This window comes from Corvus hawaiiensis, chromosome 5, assembly GCF_020740725.1.
Source record: "Corvus hawaiiensis isolate bCorHaw1 chromosome 5, bCorHaw1.pri.cur, whole genome shotgun sequence".
NCBI lineage: Eukaryota > Metazoa > Chordata > Aves > Passeriformes > Corvidae > Corvus > Corvus hawaiiensis.
In genome coordinates, this window is record NC_063217.1 from 51,369,653 (window position 1) to 51,391,751 (window position 22,099).

Sequence of the window (22,099 nt, forward strand, 5' to 3'; positions counted from 1 at the left end):
AAAACTGAACATATTGTAGTCTCTCTTAAATTTTTCCCTTTAACTGTGTGTTTATTGCTCAGGAAAATATCATTTATTGTTGATTCTCAGTTCTGGCAGTGCCTTTGTGTTTCAAGAAAGCCTGCCATACATCAAAAAACTAGCTCAACTGCTGGACAGTATTTTGAGAGGTTGATGTATTTAGATGTCTGTTCTGAAATGTGAATTTCTCATCACAGTAAGGCTCCATAGGCTATATTTAGAAATCTTAACAAATGTGGCCTGATTTTTATAGAAGCGTTTTACTTTATACCCTTGTATGACTTGTCTGATAATTGTGAATATTCCTTACTTCTGAAAATGGGATCCCTGTGTGTTTAAATACCAACTGAAATGTTTCTGCAGAAAGTGAAGAGGTTTCAAAGAAGTTAGAGCTGAAATATATTTCTATGCATTCAGTAATGGAAAGATCAGATAATATATAAATTAGCATGAAGGTGTCTTTTGCAGAGCTTAACATTTTTATCATATTGTTCCTTCTATGCATCCCAATCTGTGGGCCATCCAATACCTCTGCATTTTTGTCTCTTTTCTTCCTTTCATTCCCCCTCACTTTACCTTTTGTCAGAGTAATATGAAGAACTGTCTAAAAGCCATTTTTTGCTGACACAGCTGAATGTCTGCCAGATTGAGGTCATGCTGAGACCCCTGTGATAAACTGCTTTTCCATTTTCTGCCCAAGTATATTGCTTAGCTGTGGTCTTTTGCCTCAAAGCTTGGGTGCAGATCTAAATCCCTGGACTATGAAGAGGAAGAAGCTGTACAGATTCATGCTAATCTCTAATTTTACTCTTTGATACCCTTGGTTTCCTCCAGAATGTGTAACAGGTGTGCTTCCAAACAAAATTAAGTTATCCAGCTGTTATTCCTTTTTCACCTCTCTCTCTCTCAATGCCCTCAGGCCTCACTTGGGGTGCCAAGATCTGTCTTGGTTTGAAAGACAGGTGTCTGCTAAGGAAGGCAGAAGCCTCCCTTGGAATGGCAGATGCAACCCCCTTCCCTCCAAGTTGTTATAATTTTGAAATCAAGGGGGCTTTTAGGCAAAGATATGGGAAATAGGAATAACAGTTCTTTACTATTATATATCTATATGTGTATAACCAGTCAAACAAAACAACAACAACTCTGGCAGTGACAGCAAACAATCACAAACCCAGTGCCAGCCTTCTCGGCTGTCAGGCCCTTTCCCCTCGGGTGCAGTTCCGCTCGCAGCCGGCAGGGGCGCTGGCGGCTCCCGGTGAGCAGGGCAGGTGCGATGGTTCCCCCGCGGCTGCAGGGGGCGCTCCGGAGCGAGCTCGGGAAACCCGCGGCTCTGGTGCCCCGGGATCCCGGGAAGGGATGGAACAAAGGCTTCACAAACCGCTGGGCAGCCGATCCCGGTGTCCGGCCGGACCCTCGGGAATGGCAGGCTGGAACGGCAGGCTGGAGCGGCAGGCTGGAACGGCAGGGACGGGCACAAATCCCAGATGGCAGACGAGGTGTATCCAAACGGGGAACCCCGCCGGAGGTCTGGGCAGGCAGGTCGAGCAGGGCTACAACGTAGTGAAGGCTCGAAGCAGCGGCGGGGCAGGGCGGCCACGGCCTGGCTCCAAGCGGGACAGGGAAGGCGGGCTTGGGATCCCAGTGTTTCTCCAGCAGAAAGAAAAGCGGCCATAGAAAAAACAGCTTCCTCTCTCTCTCTGGACACCGAGACCCAACTACCCAAACCCCTAGGTGAAACAAAAAAAGCAGCCAGGTCCTTTGTCTTCCTTAATTATTCAGCCATTTTTTCCCCTAGCAGCATGTATAGGGGAAAAAGTCCTTTAACAGAAAAAAAAACCTAGGACTAAACTAAAACCCCAACACCCTACATTTTTAGAGACTTGAAAGAACATGAAGGAGACCTGGAAATTCAAACCAACAGATTCCATGCCCTTTACTACTATTAGTTAACCGTCCTGCAAATGTAACTCTGGGTATCACTGTCCAACAGAAACCGCTGGTTTACCTAGTTCTTTTGCACTGAATAGACATTGGTTTCTTGAAGTATTTAAATAGATTTTTTATACAGTAGAGTTTGTCTATAGAATTTCTTCTGATTTTCAGAAATCTTTGAATAAAAGTTTCTCAGAAACTTCTTCATGCTGCTTTACTCAGTTAAAACAGTTTGTCCAAGCAAAATACTTAGACTATTGGAAACTATTTGGTTTTGTTGTAATAACAAGGATTTATTTTTATTCTGTAAAAACTTGCATCCAAGTAGCACCAGTCCATTTTAAGCTTGTACTGTCCTTTCAGTCAAATCATGCTGCCTAATGCAGGGAGGTATTATCATCACCACTTATGCAAGAATATACAGTGTATGACAGGCTATGGAAAGTAAATTGTCTGTGTCCGTGGTTTTTCGTGCTGTATTTGTAAGGTTTGCCATTAAAGTGGTCATGTGTTAAAGGGCTGGGCCCATAATAAGTGCTCAGTATCAAAGTCCCAGCTGACTTCTCTAAGTGTTTTGAAACAGACACTCTTGCCTATCTGTCCCTGCAGATGCTTAGCATTCTTAACTGTTGTTTTTTCCCTCAAAGTTCTCTCCAAGAGAGAACTTGTCAGTATGCCCAGAGCTAAGCCTTGTTCAGGTAAACAGTTACATCTTAGTGAGATCCACAAGCTAGGTGGTGGTCTTTCCATCTCCTAGATAAAATCATATTCAGTCATTGTTCTTACAGGAATACTTTCAGTTTTAATTTTGCAGAGAATACAACTGTAGGGGCTGTGGGCAGTAGTGCATACAAATAGTATTATGATGAAGCCCACCTCTCTTCCTTACCTCTTGGAATTATACCTCTTGTAGTTTATGCCTCATTAAGTAGTAAGATTTGTAGGAAGAAAATAGTGTATCAGATGCATTTCTTTTTTCCTCTTAAAGATGCTAAAAACGAAAGAGTGAGCTCTTGGATGCGAAGCCCATCTTCAGAATTAAGATAACCGCTCATTTGGGGAGATGCCAAAATTCCTGATGTTTGCTACTTCTGTGGACTCTAGAGTCTTCCATGTAACTTTGATCACTGTACATTTTTTTTCTATAAAATTGATGGAACAGCTTCAGTTGCAAAGTTTGAACAAATTCCCCATGTAATTTGGTGAATTTTGTTAGACTAATGCTTCACTACTGGAAGAATAGCTACACCCTCCGTGTATGTTGTGTACTTTCTTGATTGATTTATTTTTCACAAGCTCTTTGTCTAGCATATGATAATTAACCTTTGTCATTCAGATTTTCTCTTCCTGGGCTGTTGATTTGGTTGATACTTATTTAGCTTTTAGCTGTTTATTTTCCTTTGAGCAGTGTTACTTGTCCTATCTCTTATAATCATCCGTTGCTTTTCCTGCAGCACGAAAAGAGGGTCGATATCGGGAACCACCTCCAACTCCTCCTGGTTATGTAGGAATTCCTATTGCTGAGTTTGCAGAAGGTGGCTCCCATCCAACCAGGAAGCCTCCAGACTACAACATAGCACTTCAGAGGTCTAGAATGGTGGCACGGACATGTGAGACTCATGGGACAACAGCTCCACAGCAGCAGTCACACGGCCACTCAACTGGCAGGCCTGTGAACAAACCTCAGTGGCATAAACCAAATGAGTCAGATCCACGTCTTGCTCACTATCCGTCTCAAGGGTTTTCCACAGAGGAAGATGGTAAATTTCTCATTGTTACATTTTGAGTGTGCTGCTTGCAAAACGGGACAGTGCTTTCACAGACACAAAGCAAATTGCACAAATCTTGCCATAATTTGAACTCTATTTCATTTCAAAACTCGCTATTTGTTAACTTTTTGGAAGGGAAGGAATTCAGTTCATCCTGAATATAGTTTAAAATTTGGAACATAGGTCCACCTGAATCTTGAACAACCAAGCAGCTGGCTTAGGCAGCTTCTCTGAAGGTGCCTGTGTTCACCTTGTACAGCCCTGCCTGCCATGGTTTTCCGCATTAACCACGTATTTAGTGATTAAAAAAGTATCCTAGTCTACAGAATGCTTGCCCATCCACCCCATAGAGCTTGCCCATCACGGCTCAGGTATATTTGGATAGTCGCTCACATTCTACCTGAAACTCTTTACACTGTGGACACTGAGTCTTCCATTCCAGCTATTTCACATGATGAGCCCACTGCTCTCTTGCTACCTTGTCGGTCCAAGTGTGTCTACATCTTTATGCTTTTGTTCAACAGTGATGTTTTTCTATGGAGAGCAAGTGTAGCTGGATTGCACCTTTAGGTCCTCAAAATTTAGGTGGGGCGGTGCCAAAATCACACACTTGAATGAATGCTTGTTTTGCTTAATGATAGATTCCCCTTCTCCCTCTAGCTGCTTAGTTGCTAAGGTTTAGGTGGAGGATGAACTTTGCAGTTGAACATGATGGGGAAAAAAATGGAGTCCACCTTAACTGAATTGCCTCAAACTTTGAGAATTACCATGACTGAGAATTTTAATTGTTTCTACTAATGATGACTAAACTGAAAATATATTTAGGGAAAAATGTCAAATGCCTTTCTGAAGCTGTTAGATAGATATCTAGGAGTATCTGTTGTGCTCCTTGGGGTGAAGAACTGCATCTAGCTCAGTTAAAGCAATTGTCTTATTTTCTTCAAGATCAAAATTCCAAAGGAATAAGTCACATGAGACTTGAAATGTACTGAAATTTAGATTGTTTTAAAGTATATATACTTATAGAATGAAATGGGAAACACATGAGCACAATACATACAGTTGTTGTATGCACAGCTTGTTTCATTCAGTAGCAGTCTTGTTCTTTATGAACTAAATTCTATTTTCCCTTATCCTATTATGTTTGCAGAAGATGAACAAGTCTCTGCTGTCTAAGACTTGGGCTTTTCTGGATCCAGAGTGAGCCACCTTAAAGGAGAGCACAAGAAGACGTCCCTAGAATAGGAGCCTTGGAACTATGATTAAAGGATGGTGGACCTATTTGCCTCCTTCCCTGCCTTAAAGCAGCATGGGGCTTCTTCCTCTGCCCCTCCCCCTTCTGTCCCCTCTCCCCTTGCATGTGAAATACTGTGAAGAAATCGCCCTGGCACTTTTCAAACTGTGTTGCTTGAAATGCACAGTGCAGCAATCTCCAAGCTACCACTGTCGCTGTCTGCCACATCACACAGTATCATTCCAAATTCCAAGATCATCACATCAGGATGATTAACTCTGGCTGCACTTCCCAATGCCTGGAAGGGTTTTTTTAAATCTTCCTTTTAGATTTTAATCACAATCCTAGCACTTAGTCTCATTGGGATAATGAGATAAGTTAGTTGTCAAACTACATTTGGCCTTTAACCTACAAAGAGAAAATTCTTTGAGATCCTTCAAGGAGGCAGTGCTTATTTGCTTGTTTACAATGCCTTTGTTACAGTTTTGTATGTTTGCATTTGGGAGATCAAATAGTGCATCTGAATAGTAATTACAGTATTATTTCACACCTGTGAGTAGGGTTGCCAGCCTGAGCTCCTGGAAGAATATTGCTATCACATGGCTGAGCAGGGCAGAAAGGAAGGCAGAGGTTACAGGATGCAGCCTTTCCTTGACCACCTGGCTTTGCTCTTAATGTGCCCCACCCTGGAATCTTCATGAGTTTGTAAATGTTAATGTTAATGGCATCCTCATCCGGATCTGGTGTAAATGCAGAAACACATTGCTTGTAACTGGTCGGTGACGGAAGAGGACACTGTGTGTGTCATACCTGTGCCTTGTGGAATACAGGATGGCATGCTAAAAAAAAGTGTCCCATTGTAGTAAGACAGATGGCAACCCCACCTTTAAGTTATATACTTTTTTTTTTTAAAACTATAGTAGTTATATTAAAATAAAAATTAACTGGATAACACTGCAGTGAAGGCAAGTTGGGATGTCACAGCTCATGTCAGCTGTTAACACTGATCTAATAACCTCCATCTATTGACTTCGACATTAGGGGATAATTGAGCCTTTAAGTAAAAAAAAAAAAAAAAATAAAATAACACAGTTAGATTTGCCAGTCTTTGCAATGCAGAAATAGTCACAACTGTTAATGGCTTCATGGAACACTGCATGTGTAGAGAAGGCCAATGTGTAGCAACCACCTGCTCACAGCTGCTATTAACCCTATAATGACTGAAATGACCCTCCCCTCTATTTTTGTGTTGTTTTTGCACAGACTCCGGAGAAGTGAAGGCTGCCAATCCGAGTAGTACTCAAATGTGAGGAACTGCTGGTCTTGGATTTTTTTTTTTTTTTTCCCATTGAACTCAGCTGATCATATTGATCAGTAGATAAACGTAAATAGCTTCAACTTTTAAAGATCAAAATGCAGTGTTTTTTCACTGTATCAAACAAATGTCAGTGCTTTATTTAATTCTCTCTCCTGTAATCATAGCTTTTGTCTCTTTGCTTATATATCACATTGTCAATTATGCGTTTGTAATTTTACATGTAATATGCATTATTTGCCAGTTTTATTCTCAAGGCTATGGACCTCATGTGCATATAGAAATACAATATCCTAGCTCTATCACAAGTTGCACAAATGTTATATAAGCATTAAGTAATTGTAGACCATAGGACTGCTAATCTCAGTTCGCTCTGTGATGTCAAGTGCAGAATGTACAATTAACTGGTGATTTCCTCATACTTTTGATACTACTTGTACCTGTATGTCTTTTAGAAAGACATTGGTGGAGTCTGTATCCTTTTGTATTTTTAATACAATAATTGTACATATTGGTTATATTTTTGTTGAAAATGGTAGAAATGTACTATGTTTATGCTTCTACATCCAGTTTGTACGAAGCTGGAAAATAAATAAATATAACATTAATGAAGTCCATATTGATTCTTATGCATTTTACATGTTCCACATACTTGAACAAATTTATGAAAAAATTTTACTTCTCTGTGTATTAATATTAAAGGGACATTGCCAAGTGATGTGGGCAAACCACTGGTGTGGAGTTTTTCTTAATATACAGTTGTGCTGCTGATAATTTTTGAAAATTTGGGTGTGTGTACTGCTGAATGAGAATGACTGATACTATGAGCATCCCCAGCAGAAACATTTGAGATGCTAAAAAAGGTATGGCCTTAGGTTTATGTAGAATGTAAACAGTTTTAAAGGTGGGATTGTGTTGATTTTATATTCTGAATGGTGTAAAAGTAAGGAATACATGTTTTAACATTTGGGTAGGGAGAAGTATGGAAAGTCATCCATTTGAGTTTTTACCGAACAAGGTATTTCAAATTATAAAAATCACCCAATAGCATCCCCAGTAATAAAAGCTGATGTTAATTCAATGTTAAATCTGTAGATTTTATTTTTTCCCCAGAGGTTAGATTCTTTATTTCCAATGGTATGCAGATGACTGGGTTAAAATGGTACGGCTAAAGCCATTACAGCTGTATCATATTTAGCTTTGAAATGCCTGGCAGGTGGCATTTCCAAGTCTAAAATAAGTTCAATGCAAAGAGAAGCAACAAAATGCTGTCTAGATTTAAGTCTTCCTAACATAGCTCTAGAAATGATCCACACTTAAAATTGTAAGAAAGCTAAAAATCACTGAAAGTATAGGATTTGTAAACATTGTGTTTTTATTGCTGTAATCTCTAGCACTGTAAGGAAAGAAATTATGCAGATTTAGATTTTTGTGGTGTGAGTGGAACTACTGTCTGTGAACCTGTGGCTAATACTTGTTGGGTACATTTCGACAAGCTAAAGATTACCATTGCTTTTGACATTAGTAGAATGAACACACATTTTTATATATTTTACCTGTGGGATTGTCCTCAAGTAGTACTAAAGGCAGAGTGATAAGCACGTAATTCCTCTTATCAACTTGTGAGGTGTTTGCACACTTGTCAGTTTTTTCTTATATGCTTGATGTATTATTGAATTAGGCAGCACTCCCAATCCTCCTGTTTCTGCCTCCTTACTGCAATTAGTATTTTTAGAACACATTATGTATAGACATCCTCAACACAGCATCCAATACAGATAGCTTAATTCATTGTGGACTGGGTGATAAATAACACTTCACACAGCAACTGACTCAACAGAAATAAAGGTCTTGGTGTGACTTCTGAAACAGGTTTGGTAGTTGTAGAACATGTAATAAGAACTTTGTCCTTACTGAGTGGATGCAGCAAGATGTGGACAAGTAAATACCAGTTACTGGGATTTAGTGTTGCATTCACCAAAATGGAACAGAGCACTGAAATCTAAGGATTTTTTTGTTTGTTTGAAGAAATGTCATTCCATTATCTGTATTCTTTTACAGCTCTTTTTTTTTTACTGAAACTTACTGAAGCAGAGGCTAATCGTGTATGTAGTCCATTGCACTTTGGAGTCAGCAGGAATCTGTAAAAGCTGCAGTATTGATGGTACTGCTTTAATGGATTCATCTTGGTGATTTGGAGAAGCATGCATGTTTTACATCTCTAAATCTGAGACTCAAATATTTGGTCGACTTAAGGCGAGGAACAGGTTTTGTTTTAAAATAGAAACAAAACCAAAAGCCCTCTATTTTCTTCAAGACTAGTAGGAAATGCAATAAATTTCCAGGCTGTCTCATATGGATTGTTGCATAGTTGAAACAAAGTCAACTCTGGAGAATTCAAGTAATGATTTAATTGCAAATATTAATATTTATGTATTCCTTGATATGGGATGAAACATTAAAAATACTTCTGTGAATAAAGCCTATGTAGCAGCAACAGCCTCTCTAACATAAATTAAATAACATAGATTTATTGAGCAAAATATGAACATTGTTAAAATTAGTCTGAAAACTTACCCTCTCAGGAGACAGCAGCTATCTGAGATGATTAGTATAATTTTGGTCTCCCCTATCTCTAGATTGTCATTTAAGTAAGCTTTACAGTCTTGTGTCTGAAAATAGCATGCTTTGAGAGAAGGCTGCAGTGAAAGTAGGTTTATTGCTGAGGTAAGGTGGAATCTGTTACTTTCTGTTTTCCATTGAAAATGTGATAAATTAAAATTTAGAGTTTTTGCTAGAATATGAAAACTTTTAAAGCTCTCTCTTGCTTATGTGTGGTGAGTGTGTAGGAATGAGTTGAAAGTATTCAACTACTAGCAACCATCAACAGCATAATCTTAAACTATTCTAATTTGATTTCCCTAGGATTAAATTTATACAGTGGCACTCTACACACCTACACACAGACTGCATTCTCTGTAGAGAAATGAGTCTTGGCTGTGTCAAAACTCAAGTTTGTGTTAAATAGAAGTGCTGGCTTCTCCTTAAGAGGAGACTTGTAGCTCCCTCCGCTTTTTACTTGGTGGCTCGATATGCTCAGTCTTCTGTTTCCATTTGGAGAATTAATTTGGATTTTATTTCTTTATTCGGTGCATCCTTAAAGGCATAGTTTTGGCCTAGGTAGTCTAACGTCTGAAAGGAGCATTATTTTCTTTGCAGCACTGTTGCCCTTGCTGGCAATGAAATCCTTTATGTGTGACTATAAAGCCATTATTTATATATTTTTATATATATATATATATATATATATGTATATATATATATATAAAAGCGTTTTATATGTGTGTGTATGTATAGAAAAAACCCTGTTGTATACCACTGCAGCATCCATTTTTTTAGCTAGGATGTCTCCACTGGAAAAGAAGCCAGTGCAGCATTATTTAAAGGCATTTGAGGGGTAAAGTTTGACAGTCTTTTTTCAGTGAAATTAGCACTGGAGTAGTGATACTCAAAATGCTTTCTCGGTCACTACCAAACTGTTTCGACATGCAGTTGTTATCTTCTGATACAGTTCCAGGAAAAAATTGCCACTTGTGCCAGGGTCAGTAGCTGTGGCAGAGATAAATTCCTTAGGTGCTGTGTTCAATATGTTTTGGGGCTTTTCTCACAGCTAGAGAAATATGAGTGGTTTTTAACTAGTTTTACTGAGTTTTATGTAACAAGTAAGATGATCTGAACTGTGGCTTTCTAACAGAAGGTAGGCCGTGAGGCCCAGGATGGCTTTTCTGCCTTGGTGTCTTTGGTCAGAATCCAAGTAAAACACAGGAAATTGCACTGATAAAAAGCAGCCTTCCACACTGAGGCCCTGCTTCCAACATCAGCGTAGAACTGGATTTGTTCTGGTTTGACAGTCCCAGGAACCCTCATATGGCCTTGATACACGTTTTTGCTCCTAAGAAGAGATAATGCTGTTGCTGCATTTCTTACTTGGGAGACTGATCCATTACTCTCGTTGTCAAAAGATAATGGGCTTCCATATGCTGGTTTATATGTGTATGTGATTTTTGCATTAAACATTCTTTAGGCTGAGCAGCTCTCTTCCCTTCTCCTTCCTTATACCTATACCTTACAGTGGCCATATGGTCTTCCTGTCCGTCCTGCCAGGATTAAGTCAAACTTAAGTGAGACAGGTAGAATGGAAACATCTGTATGCACTCGGCATCTTGTGCAGTTTGGGGTTTTTTGTTGTGTTTATTTGGTTGCTTCTGGTTTTTTTCTTTTAATGTAGATGTGTAAAACTACTGCTTAAAATGAAGCATGATCTGCATCTTAATCTCAATTTCATTCTACTTTTGTCGCTGTGATTATCATGTTATCACATTCTCCTCTTACAGCATTCTGATCTATTTCTTGTCAGTCCCTTCCAACGCTGTATTCTCAACCATTTGTGCTATGATGATTATTGTTCGTTATTAAATGAATAATCTGATCATCAAGAACTCCAGCAGTAGTCCCTCTCCAAACTGATGCTTCTGTCTCTTACAGCACATAGTTTATTTCCTCCTGTGCAGGTAGGTGGTTTATTTTACTCAATATTGCCTCTACCTTGCGTTTTATTCCTTCCTGTATTTTATCCAGGATCTATAAACAGTTTTTTATTTTGAGATGTGTTCTCAAGGTTTTATTAGGTCAGACTGATGACTTGTTTGTTCCCCCCACATTTCTTATATGTTTGTAATGCTTCTGTCATCTGATGTAGCTCCTCATGTGACAGCTTCATCCGGTCTTGTTATTCAGTCTGTGGTAGCAAACACTAGCTCTTTCAAAACTAGTAGCTATAGGAGGTAGGTAGATGAATTATTCCTGAGCTCTGCTCTTTTTTGGCCATATAGTGGCACTGCAGACTCATTTTGATTTTGAGGTATTTATTCAGTCGAAGAATCTTTGGCTTTTTTGGGTTAATGAAAGAGTCTAATTTCAGATTGGCTTCTGTCCATTTTGATTTTCTTCTCCACTCTCCAATATGCTAATTTGTCAATCTTTGTTTCCTTTGCTTATTTTGGTTTGAGTTAGAGGACAGAGTCTAGGTTTTCCTGGTCACACAAAAGATTTGGTTTGGTTTTATTTCTTCCCCTTGCTGATGACACACATTCTGGACAGTGTTTGTGTTTTGGGTAACCTTTGAAATTAGTGAATATTTCACTCTAAGTAATGTTAGCTGAAAACTTGGCTGAAGAATATTATTCAGGTTCTGGGCTTTGAGAAAGTCTGTGCCTTCTTGGTAGAGGAGAAAAAGAAAACCTGTGAAATGCAGCTTCCCAGGAAACCTGGGGTCCTGTTTCCTGTAGCACCCTGAGAGGAGGTAGTAGCAGTGCAATGTTTAGGCTGAACAGCCCTGAAACTCATAGAAGGCTTTCTGTCATTAAGGCTGATCATAAAAGTTTCTAAAGAATATTGAATTTTGTTTTATGTTCAATTAATGTTGGCAAGATGGCTGAGCTTCCTGAAATCTTGCATGCTATGCCTTGGTCCATGTGAAGTTCAACTGGCAAGTCAGTCACTGTATTTATGAAAAGCTCATACAAAGACTTCACTGAAATTCATGTTCATATGGCTTATGTATTTATTGCTCTTGAATATGATTCAACAATTCATTCATTTTTAAGTGCTTTGTTGACTAAGAAAGGGTGCACTTTGCTGCTTCTCCTCTTCCCAGCACATACGTGCTTTTCCTCTTTCTCATGCCTCCCTTGTTGTTCTTTAGATGCATAATTCTCCCTCTCTGTTAACCTCTTCCTGTTGCTTATATTAGCATCTTTCTCACACAGCTTCTCTTTGCTCCTTTGTAGAACAAAGCACCACCCATTTCCTTCCTCCCCAAGTGTGTTTTGTGTGCAGTCCTCAGAAACAATGGAAGGAGGCAGCACTTCAGTGCTCAGAAGGCTTGAAAGGAGTGTACCCAGACAGGACAAACTCAGACTTCAGTTCTTTGTCTGCATGCACACAGCCCTTTTCTCAACTGCTGCCTGAAAGCTGGACTGTTTCCGTGTAGTGCCCATATATATTCATAGCATAATTCTCACATTCTTATGATCTGATGAATACAAAGCTTTTGGGTTTTTATGTGCTGAAGTCTTTGTCAGATAGAAGTGGAGTGTGGCTCAGGACCAGTGAAGGGAGTTGGGGAGGTGGGGGAACCGAGGGAGCAGCTGTGGTTCTGGCCCGATTTCTCAAATGCAAGCAGTAATTTTACAAGGCAGAGGGGTCTGTTGTGTAATTGAAAGGGTCTATTTTGTCTCACTATTATTTTTTTTAAATCACATTTTTGCTGCTTTTTTGTTTAACCAGTATGCATTCTCTATAAAAGCATGCTTTTTTACAAAATACTGTTGAAGACCTGTACAGGACTGAACTACCTCCATGTTGTGTATCACAGGCTTCCCAGGGAAGTGGGCACAGCACCAAGCCTGCCAGAGTTCAAGAAGTGTTTGGACAACACTCTCAGGCACATGGCGTGACTCTTAGGGCTGTGCTGTGCAGGATCAGGAGTTGAACTTTGATGATCATGGTGGTTCCAATCCAGCTTAGAATATTCCGTGATTACATTTGGTTGGTTAGGATGTCTCCATTCTGGCACTTGCTCTTCAAGCAGCTGGTTTTCCAGAGTGGTGTGCTGTGGGGTATGTCCAGCCCCCGCCCTGGAGGGACATCTGCTGAGATAAGGAGAGTGCTTAACCTTCCAGCAGGACTCCCTGGAAAGGCAACCACTTTGCAGCTACAGTGAGAAGAAGACAACAGACCCAGAATCCTCTGGGAGACCCTATGCAGATCCTTTGTAACCCATTGGCCTTTACCCTCTGGCACCCACCCCCTGTATCCCTATAAAGCGAGCCCCCTGCTCCTGTGAGGGAGACAGAAGCTTGTCCCTGGCCCCCCTGCACAGGGTGCAGACTAATAAAGCTGCCTGGTGTGGAACAGCTACATGAGCCTCTCGTCTCTCCCTGGTCTGGCCTGGAGGCTGCCCTGCAGAGCTGAGCTGAAATCACAAGCTGATATCACTAAAGAGCTGACAGTCTGCACAGGCCCTCCTAGCCAGCAGCTGAGGGAAGACACCGGGCCCTGGGAAGACGATCTCTTTTGGGACCATCTCTCTGGACTGGTCACATCTTCTTGGGTCAGAGCTACTGACCCCACATCAGCTGCCTTAGTGTGCATAGGCATTTTTTTTTGGTGTAGTTTTTGTGTTTTGCTCGTTTAATACTTTTTATGGAAACTGGCATGTCACACATTTAATGTCTTTGAAGACTCCTTGGATCTTCTGTAATTCACTGAAGATTGTGTCTAGTTCATTGTTGCTTACACTGCAGAGCTACCTGGGTTAAGGAGTCAATTGGATACATCCTACTTCTTAAGTGGGATGTAACACTGCCATGTCAGGTAGAATGCAGCAGTTTGCAAATTCTGATACTTTCTGAGTAGCTGGAGTAACATCTTTAGGCGGTTAGTATCACCCTTTCCCAGTAAGGAATTGGACTAAGGCTTTGCAGAGGTCAGCAAGTGTCCTGTAGGTACTATTGCTAATTTGCCAATTTTAATTACACTTTTCCAGACATTTCTGGCAGGTATTTGAAGGTTATGATTATACCTTCCTTCATGTTATCTTTGCACTAGGGACATGAAAATGTTATCACTTGTGAACAAAACTTCCTTAAGGGCCTGTTTGAATATCTGGTGGAGTCACTGTGTACAAATATAATTTTCAAAATGTCAGTCCACTTGCAGAGAGCAAGTTACTCTATTCAGTCAAGTGACACTGTCTGTAACTGTCACTAAGAGTATGAGGTGATTAAGTGTTTGTTTAAATCACCTGGATCTGGTGCAGACATTATTTTGGTGTCTTTGCAGCTACTAGTCTTGGATTTAAGTTTCTAATTTCAGCCTTTGTTTTGCAGGATTTGTTTTTAATTTGAGGGCAACGAGTTCTTCCTGAAGTAGGTGTGGCACACTGCATCTTTGTAAATCTTTGCTGCCCTTTAAGCTGCTGGGATGTCACACTGCATCGTTTGTTCTTAGTACTTTTTTTGGTTTGTTTTTTGTTCACCTAAGTATTGTTTGAATTTTTCATTTCAGCTTTAGGGTCATTGAGATTTCTGAATTTGCATTTTAACTAAAATAATTAATTCAGTGGTGTTTGTGTAGCATCTGCAGTGTCAGCCTTTATTCCTTTCATACTTGTAAGCTTGTCCTTGGTTCCAGTGTTGTCCTGATGATTGTGACCTCATAATTTTAATAGCTTTTGCTTTCAACTTCTGTATACTGCTAAAGAAGTCTGTGCAGCTGAATGTATTTGCTGCCTCCTGATGTGCTGATGCTGTTCCTCTTTGCATCTGCTGCTAGTCTGAATGTCACAAGCAATTTAATTTCCTCGTGTTGAAGTGCCCTAATGCTGTATGCACAAGCTGCACTTGACACCTAAGATGGACTTTTCTTGGGCATAGTTTTATTTGCAGCAGTCAGTGTCTTTGGACAACAAACAGACATTTTCTCTTGAGGATGCATCTCAGTATCAGACAGATGGCTGTGAAAGAAAATGTTGATCCTGTCCTAGCTCGTACTGTTAGAATTCTTAATTCTTCGTGCAATTCACAGATGCCTGAGGAGCTTTCTCATGGCAGCCTGTACTGTAATGTTAACTTGCTGATTATTTTCTTAAAACAATCTTCCATGCTGTGTACTGGTTGTCCTAATAAGATGTTCCTAAAGGCATCATTTTTGTGGTTGGGAAATGGAGTAGCCCAGATTTGCAACTGTTTCTGCTGCAGATACATGATAAGCCTTCCTTAGTCCAATTGGCAAAAACTGGAAGTAAGAAGTGCATAGTTATCTAGGTATGTAGTTGGCATTCTCAACACTTTATACTGTGGAGTGAATAAATTGCTTATTTCTAAACAGTGGAAAACCAATAATGCTGTGGTTTTTAAAAATAGATTTCTACAAGCAAAAGTTATACTCCTTTGTAACAGGATAATCTGCCTTTAATTCCCCACTCCTGCTCTCTGATATTGCAACTGTATTATCCAGTGTTTTAGTTCTAACACAGATTATGCTGTAGACCTGCATCATATTTTTTTCTAGTGAGGCATCCCAATGGCTTCATGATTTGCTACATAATTTCATCACAGTAGAAATCCCAGTTCAGTTTATTCTGGTGTGACTGGAGCACTGAGCTGAGAGGGTCCTGCCCTCAGACCTGATGGGCATTTATGAAAGCTGCCATTTGGTATGGGTCACGCCAAAAAGGCATTGTGGTTGAAGCAGGAGATTCTGCATATTTCTGAGGCTCTGAAAGTGTGCATAAATAAAAGGCACACATAAATAAATGGGAAGAATGCAAATTGCTGACCCACTGAAAGCGGTCACGTCCCCCCTTCATCCAAATGAGCTGCTTGACAGTAGTTCAAGCTCCTGTGGCATGATGGGCTGAAGGCTCTCTTGTGGGCTGTCCCACTTCCAGTGTCTTGTTGGATCCCTGCCTGCCTTGTGTCCTTGTGGAGACAAGGGCATAAAGCTGACTTAGCTAGCGATCAGTGGTGTTCTTTTGATTATTCACCTAGGATAGTCAAGTAAATTGCTGTTGCTGCTGTTTGGAGTTTCAGGGTTTACATTAATGTTTTATACATTATTTTACTGCACTTCTTCTGTCTTCAGCTATATATCTTGCAGTCTTTGTCAATTTAGCCTATACCAATATTTGTTTCCCATATAAGCTTTCACTGCACTGTACGAGCACAATCTGTCCTTCATTCCAGTCCCTCCTCACTGTTTACCTTCATTTACTACACCCAATTTGTATGCTTAATTTAGACTGGAGACACTGTGAGAAAGGCAGTATGCATTTATAAAATAATATCAGTGGATAACTCTTGGCTTTTTTCTTTCTCAAAGCACACTCTGCATTGTCAAGGTTACAAAAAAAAAAAAAAGCCCAGTTCTCTGCAGATTTCTTAAATTATACATGCACACTTAAATAGTTTAAAAAACACTGCTTGCTCTGTGAAGGTCACCTTCTTTCTGAAATATTATTTTATAAATGAAATGTGCTGGGATTTTAGAAACATGGAATTGGCCAGATGTACCCAATCAATACCTTTCACAGAACTGCTAAAAATACGTACTTGTGGAATACTGCATGTTGATGACATAGCATTTGTTCTTATTATAATAAATTGGATTTTTCAAAGATGGGAGTTCAGTTAAGGTTATTGACCTCCTCATAGATACTTAAGAAAGAAAAATAGTGATAAAATGACTAAGACTGATATTGGTATAGTGGTCTGGAGAATTTGAACTAATTGAATGCTTACTCCAATCCTCAACTTTTGCCCAGCACAAAAAATGAACTTAGAACTTCCAGCTTTTTTTTTTTTTTGGCATATTTCATTCCAAAAAGAAAAATGTACAAGGAAGAGGGTTAGTCCAAACAATGGAACAGACATCATGATAATCTGACCTTCACTCAGTAATCTTTATGTATACTCAGATTCTGGACAAAAAACAAGCATGCAGAACATGTGTAATACACACAAAATCTTGAATGCAGTTGCTTTTGCAAGACAGGGTGACAGCAGTTCTTTCACTGGCCATTAGTGCTAGAAACATCAGTCAGGTGAGATTAGATATTTTTAGTTTATATGTATCATTTCTTGTCATAAATGAGTGATAAAATTAATTCAAACTAATACAAAGAACAAAATACAATTCAGAAAATAAGGTATAAAAATAATATGAGAAAATTACCACTTAAAATTATGTCATGAGAATTAATACCTGAAGAAAACAATTCTGAAATCTTGTTCTTTAAAATCAAATGACCTGTATTCATAATAGTAACTTACATTTTTAAGTTGACAGGCTGATTCTGGCTGCTGGTCATTATTTTGTGCTGGTTTTGGGTTTCCCTTTCATCTAAGATATGGTAAGTAATAAGCCATCTACATGTATTTATAGATGAGTAGGGTGCTGGGGCAAACAAGGCTTGAGGCAAGCACAGGGTGTTTGGCATGTTTATGGTCTCCTTTGACTGTAATGTACAGTGCAGGTGTTGCCAAGGCCTATTCCCCTGGGATCCAGGTGAAGGACGACATCAGGAAACTTCCCAACCTTGGACTGCTACCTATTACTGCTGTTCCATGTGGGTGGTGATGGAGCTGCAATGTGTAGTCCAAGGGAAATCAAAAGAGACGTCAGGGCCTTGGGATGGTTGGTAATGGGATCTGGAGCACAGGTGGTTCTTTCCTCTATCTTTCCAGTTTCAGGCAGCTACATGAGGTGAAACAGACAGGATCTACCACTAAAACGTGGTTCCACAGCTGGTGCTACTGACAGTTTCGGATTTTTCAATAATGGGATAGTGTACACAGCACCAGGCACCCTGGTGTCAGATGGGATTCACATTTCTCAAAGAGGGAACAGAGGTCTTTCCTTAAAATCTAGTGGGGCTCAGTGACAGAGCTTTAAGCTAGACTTGAAGGGGGGGGGGGTATAATACCAGGATTGTGCATGACAAGCTGTGGGATGACACGCCAAGGTTAGAGGGACAGGGTGCTGGTGAGAGCCCCCAGCCTGTTGCTCTGAGATCTGCTGGCTGCACTGAAGCACTTGAAGCTTTACAGAGATCAGCCATATATAGGTAGTCAGCCAGAAGAGGAAGGTCAAAGAAAGCATCCTCCCCATGCTGAGCAAAGCTGGCAAATGGGTAACAAGGGACAAGGAGAAGGCCGATGTACTGAACAAGATCATGGAACAGATGCTCCTACAAGCTATGTTAAGGCACATAGAGGACAGGGAGGTGATTTGGGACAGCCAGCATAGCTTCACCAAGGGCAAGTCCTGCCTGACCCACCTAGTGGCTGGATCAAGTGACTCTGTTCCTCTACTCTGCTCTAGTGAGACCCCAGCAGTGCAATCCTGGCTTCAGTTTTGGAGCCCTCGGCACAGGAAAGACATGGACATATTGGAGCAGGTCCAGAGGAGGGCCACGAAAATGAGAAGAATGATGGAACACCTCTACTATGATGGAAGACTGAGGGAGTTGGGGTTGCTCAGCCTGGAGAAGAGAAGGCTTCAGGGAAACCTTACTGTGGCCTTTCAGTGTTGAAACTTTTTAACAGGGTTTGTAGTGATAGGAGTGAAGGGCTAATGCTTTTAAACTAAAAAAAGGATAGATTTGGGCTAGATATAAGGAAGAAATGTCTTACATTGAGTGTGGTGGAACACCAGAACATCTAACACCTGCACAGAGAGGTGGTAGATGTCCCATCCATGGAAACATTCAAGGTCAGGTTGGACAGAGCTCTGAGCAACCTGAGGTAGTTGAAGATGTCCCTGCTCACTGCAAGGGGGTTGGACTAGAAGACCTTTAAAGGTCCCTTTGAACCCAAACTCATCTATAATAATCTATATGTTGACAAAATAACAGGTTCTTACCTGTACCCAAAATATCTGCTACCTTTTTAAGACACCTAGAAAACATCTGGAGAATAATATGGATGGGATAACAAGGCATTGGGATATTGTGTTTAAAAAACTAACAGAGAGAAATGGGGAAATCAAGGTTGTATTCCTAATATTCCTGATACCAGTTTGTACCTGAGAATTGCAATGTGCTCCAACAGGAGCATATGAATATTACAAATAGATGGTATAATTGCATGTAGTCAGAGCAGAAATGAAGCAAGGCAAAGGCAGGAGGATGAAGAGGAAGGCAGCTGAAGGACTTGTAAGCAATGAGAGCTGGACTGCTCTGAGGATGTCACTGTGTGCCTGCAGCTGATGGGCAGCAATGCTTCCCATGTCTGTTTTGTCTTTTCTCCAGGATTTGCAACTTAAGAGCTTGGCACCTTGCATATGTGGGCTGAGCTGTTTCAGGGAGAGGTAGGCTAACCTGGAAATGCTTCATGAGCATTATGAGCATTCTGTATATATGCATTATGTATTATTCCTCTTTATGTATGAGGGAAAGGCTGAGGGATGAGCGCTGGTGTGTGCTGGAGACCTCCTGTGCTGGCTCTGCTGAACTGCGCTGCTTCTGGGAAGGCCTGAAAAGCTTATTGGGGTTTCTCTGTTTGCTAAAGTGCTGCATGTCTCTGCCTAAAAATTTCTGAGCTGATTACTTAGTTGTGGAGGAGGTATTTTGCCTGAAGATAGTGCTGCAAAATCCTTCAATTTTGAAGTAATAGTTTTGTAAAGAAAATTAAGAAGAGAATCTTCTCTGAAGGTAGGAACAAGACTAAAAATGTAGCTGAATTTTAGAAAATGGTAAGGTATCCACACATGGTAACTACTTGTGTATTAAAGAGCCATGTTTACTATAGAGCAAATTTCAGATATGCTGAAATTGCAGGAGAGTTTTTTTTGTCTCTCTTCTCTTTTTTCGGTCTCTTTGATCATAAGGCATCCCTGAGTTCCTGGCAGTGGTTAGCATGTCCAAGGAGAATGGAAAAGCTGAGAATGTGGTGTTCTAACCTGTCTAAACCTACTTAAACTATTATAAATAATCCAACTTCAGCGTCTTTATTATTCCATTTTGAGTAGTCTGCCTTCAAGCCCAAGTTCTGGGAGCACATGTATCCTGTTTACATTTGGAGGTTGTTACTCCGAAGACAAAACCTGTGATGTGAGGTGAGTGAATGAAATTGGTCTTTTCAGGACTTACAGGAACCTCTGTGTATGTGTCCAAACCTTATTGCATCAAAAATATGCTTTTATCACAGGAAGACATCGTCACTAGCCAGTAAGCAATCTCTAGAACTGATGTCTCTTTTCTGGAATGAAATATTTGTCTCTGCAAACTTATTTCAATTATATTGACTTTCTATTATAAATTCATGAATGTGTCACTTCTGATGTTTGAATGTCAGAAGTTTTTGGTTATAGTAGGCATCTATGTCAGGTGCTGTTACTGCACCAGTATCAAAAGACAACCTAAAAATGAGCCAGCAACTGCAGAGTGAGAAACAAAATATTTGATTTTAAAATTTTTTAAAAATTCCAGTTTCCTGCATAGATTTTCTGACATTTGAAGCCCATTAACATTTTCTGTGTAATTTTCTACACATCAACAGAACACTGACTATACATCCCAGGTATGCTGTCATGTTTCAAAGAGATGAGAGTTGTATGCGAGTACAATACAGAGTATAAAACTTTGGTTATTCAGGAATGGGCATTAATATCTTAAGCACGTAATTAAAGTTATCAAAATTTATGGATTTTCTTCAGAAATTACTAAATCCTTGGGGGAGCAGTTACCTTCTGCAAAACATACTATTAAGAAGCATGTTTCAGGCTGCTTTATTATAATATCAGAACTGGGAAGCAAAACTCTGGGCACTGGAGTTTTTTGGAAAAAACATGCACCAAATGCTGTGAGCCTTGTTTAGAAAAACAACATCATGCAAGCTGACAGCAGATGGCTCTTTTCAACTTGAACTATCAGCAACAAGTGTGTCACTGAATTTTCTTGGCGGTCAGCAGGCCATCTTGGATGGGGACTGGTATGCACACTCTTGGCAAACAGGCCAGTTATTCCCACTAGCTTTGCTCCCAAGCTGATGTTCCACTTGACCATTTGGTCACTGCCTTTAGATTAAAAAAACCAAATCTGCAAATATATTTTAGTAGTGTAAGATACATAGAAACAGTGCCGTATTAAGAGTTGCCAATAGCAAGACAAAAAAATCTTTGCTCTGGAAGGTAACAACAGCTACAGCTAAACATGCAACTTCAAAATCTGTCAAAAAACTAGAATAGCTCTAAAGATCTCAAAATCAAGGGTAAATGCTGCTCAGCAGAGTGGTTTTTGGAAAGCCTAAAGAAGAAACAAACTCAGTCCACGAGAGATTTAAACAGAAATTTTCCTTGTCAAATAATTTAAACTGTTTGCATTTTTACTCATTGCTGAACACGGATCTGTCTTTAAGCTACTTGACATTTGGAATGGTTTTCTGTGGCTCTGCTTGCCAACTCCTTGTGCACGATGTTTAGCTTTCCCTAAGTACATGTTCTTGCCTGCTAAAAGCATGTAACATTTGCAAAGCATAGCTTGTATAAGTTTTCAGAGAATCACAGAATGGCTGAAGGTGGAAGGGACCTCTGGACATCATCTGGTTAAACTCACCCGCTCAAACATGATCACCTACAGCCAGTTGTCCAGGGCCATGTCCAGATGGCTTTTGAATATCTCCAAAGAGGGAGATGACACCTCTCTGGGCAATCTCTGCTGGTGCTCAGTCACCCTCACAGAAAAAAGCATTTCCTTGTGTTCAGAGAGTCTCTTTGTTCCAGTTTGTGCCCATTGTCTCTTGTCCTCTCACTGGGCATCACTGAAGAGAGTCATACTCTGTCACCTTTATACCCTCCCTCCAGATAAATGTACACATGTATGTGACCCACCTTGACACTACTCTTCTCCAGGCTGAATATAGAATCATAGAAAAAACAGCCACAGCACTCTCAACCCTTCCTAATAGGAAAAATGTCTCATTTTCTTAATTATTTTAGTGATCCATCACTGGACTTTCTCTAATATGTCCATGTCTTTCTTGCACTGGGGATGCCAGAACTCTAGGCATTACCTCACAAGTGCTGAGAAGAGGGGAAGAATCAACTCTGTCAACCTGCTGTCAATACTCCTAATGCAGTTCAGGAATCCATTATCCTTCTTTACTGCAAGTGCACACCGCTGGTTCATGGTGAACTTGATGTCCACCAGGACCCCCAGGTCCTCTTCCTCAAAGCTGCTTCCCACCTGAGTAGCCATTAACATAC

The 22,099-nt window shown here is 40.2% G+C and overlaps 1 protein-coding gene across 17 annotated transcripts in view; it reads left to right on the top strand.

The window, feature by feature from the left end:
• Positions 1 to 6,999, top strand: part of RAPGEF2 (Rap guanine nucleotide exchange factor 2) — a 187,492-nt gene extending 180,493 nt beyond the window's left edge. For all 17 annotated transcript variants that reach the window (XM_048303242.1, XM_048303243.1, XM_048303244.1 and 14 more), the window contains 2 exons: positions 3,408 to 3,713; positions 4,873 to 6,999. In XM_048303242.1, coding sequence (XP_048159199.1) covers positions 3,408 to 3,713; positions 4,873 to 4,898 — 332 coding nt within the window. In that variant the 3' untranslated portion in view covers positions 4,899 to 6,999. The remainder of the gene's footprint in view (positions 1 to 3,407; positions 3,714 to 4,872) is intronic.
• Positions 7,000 to 22,099: the final 15,100 nt, after the last annotated feature.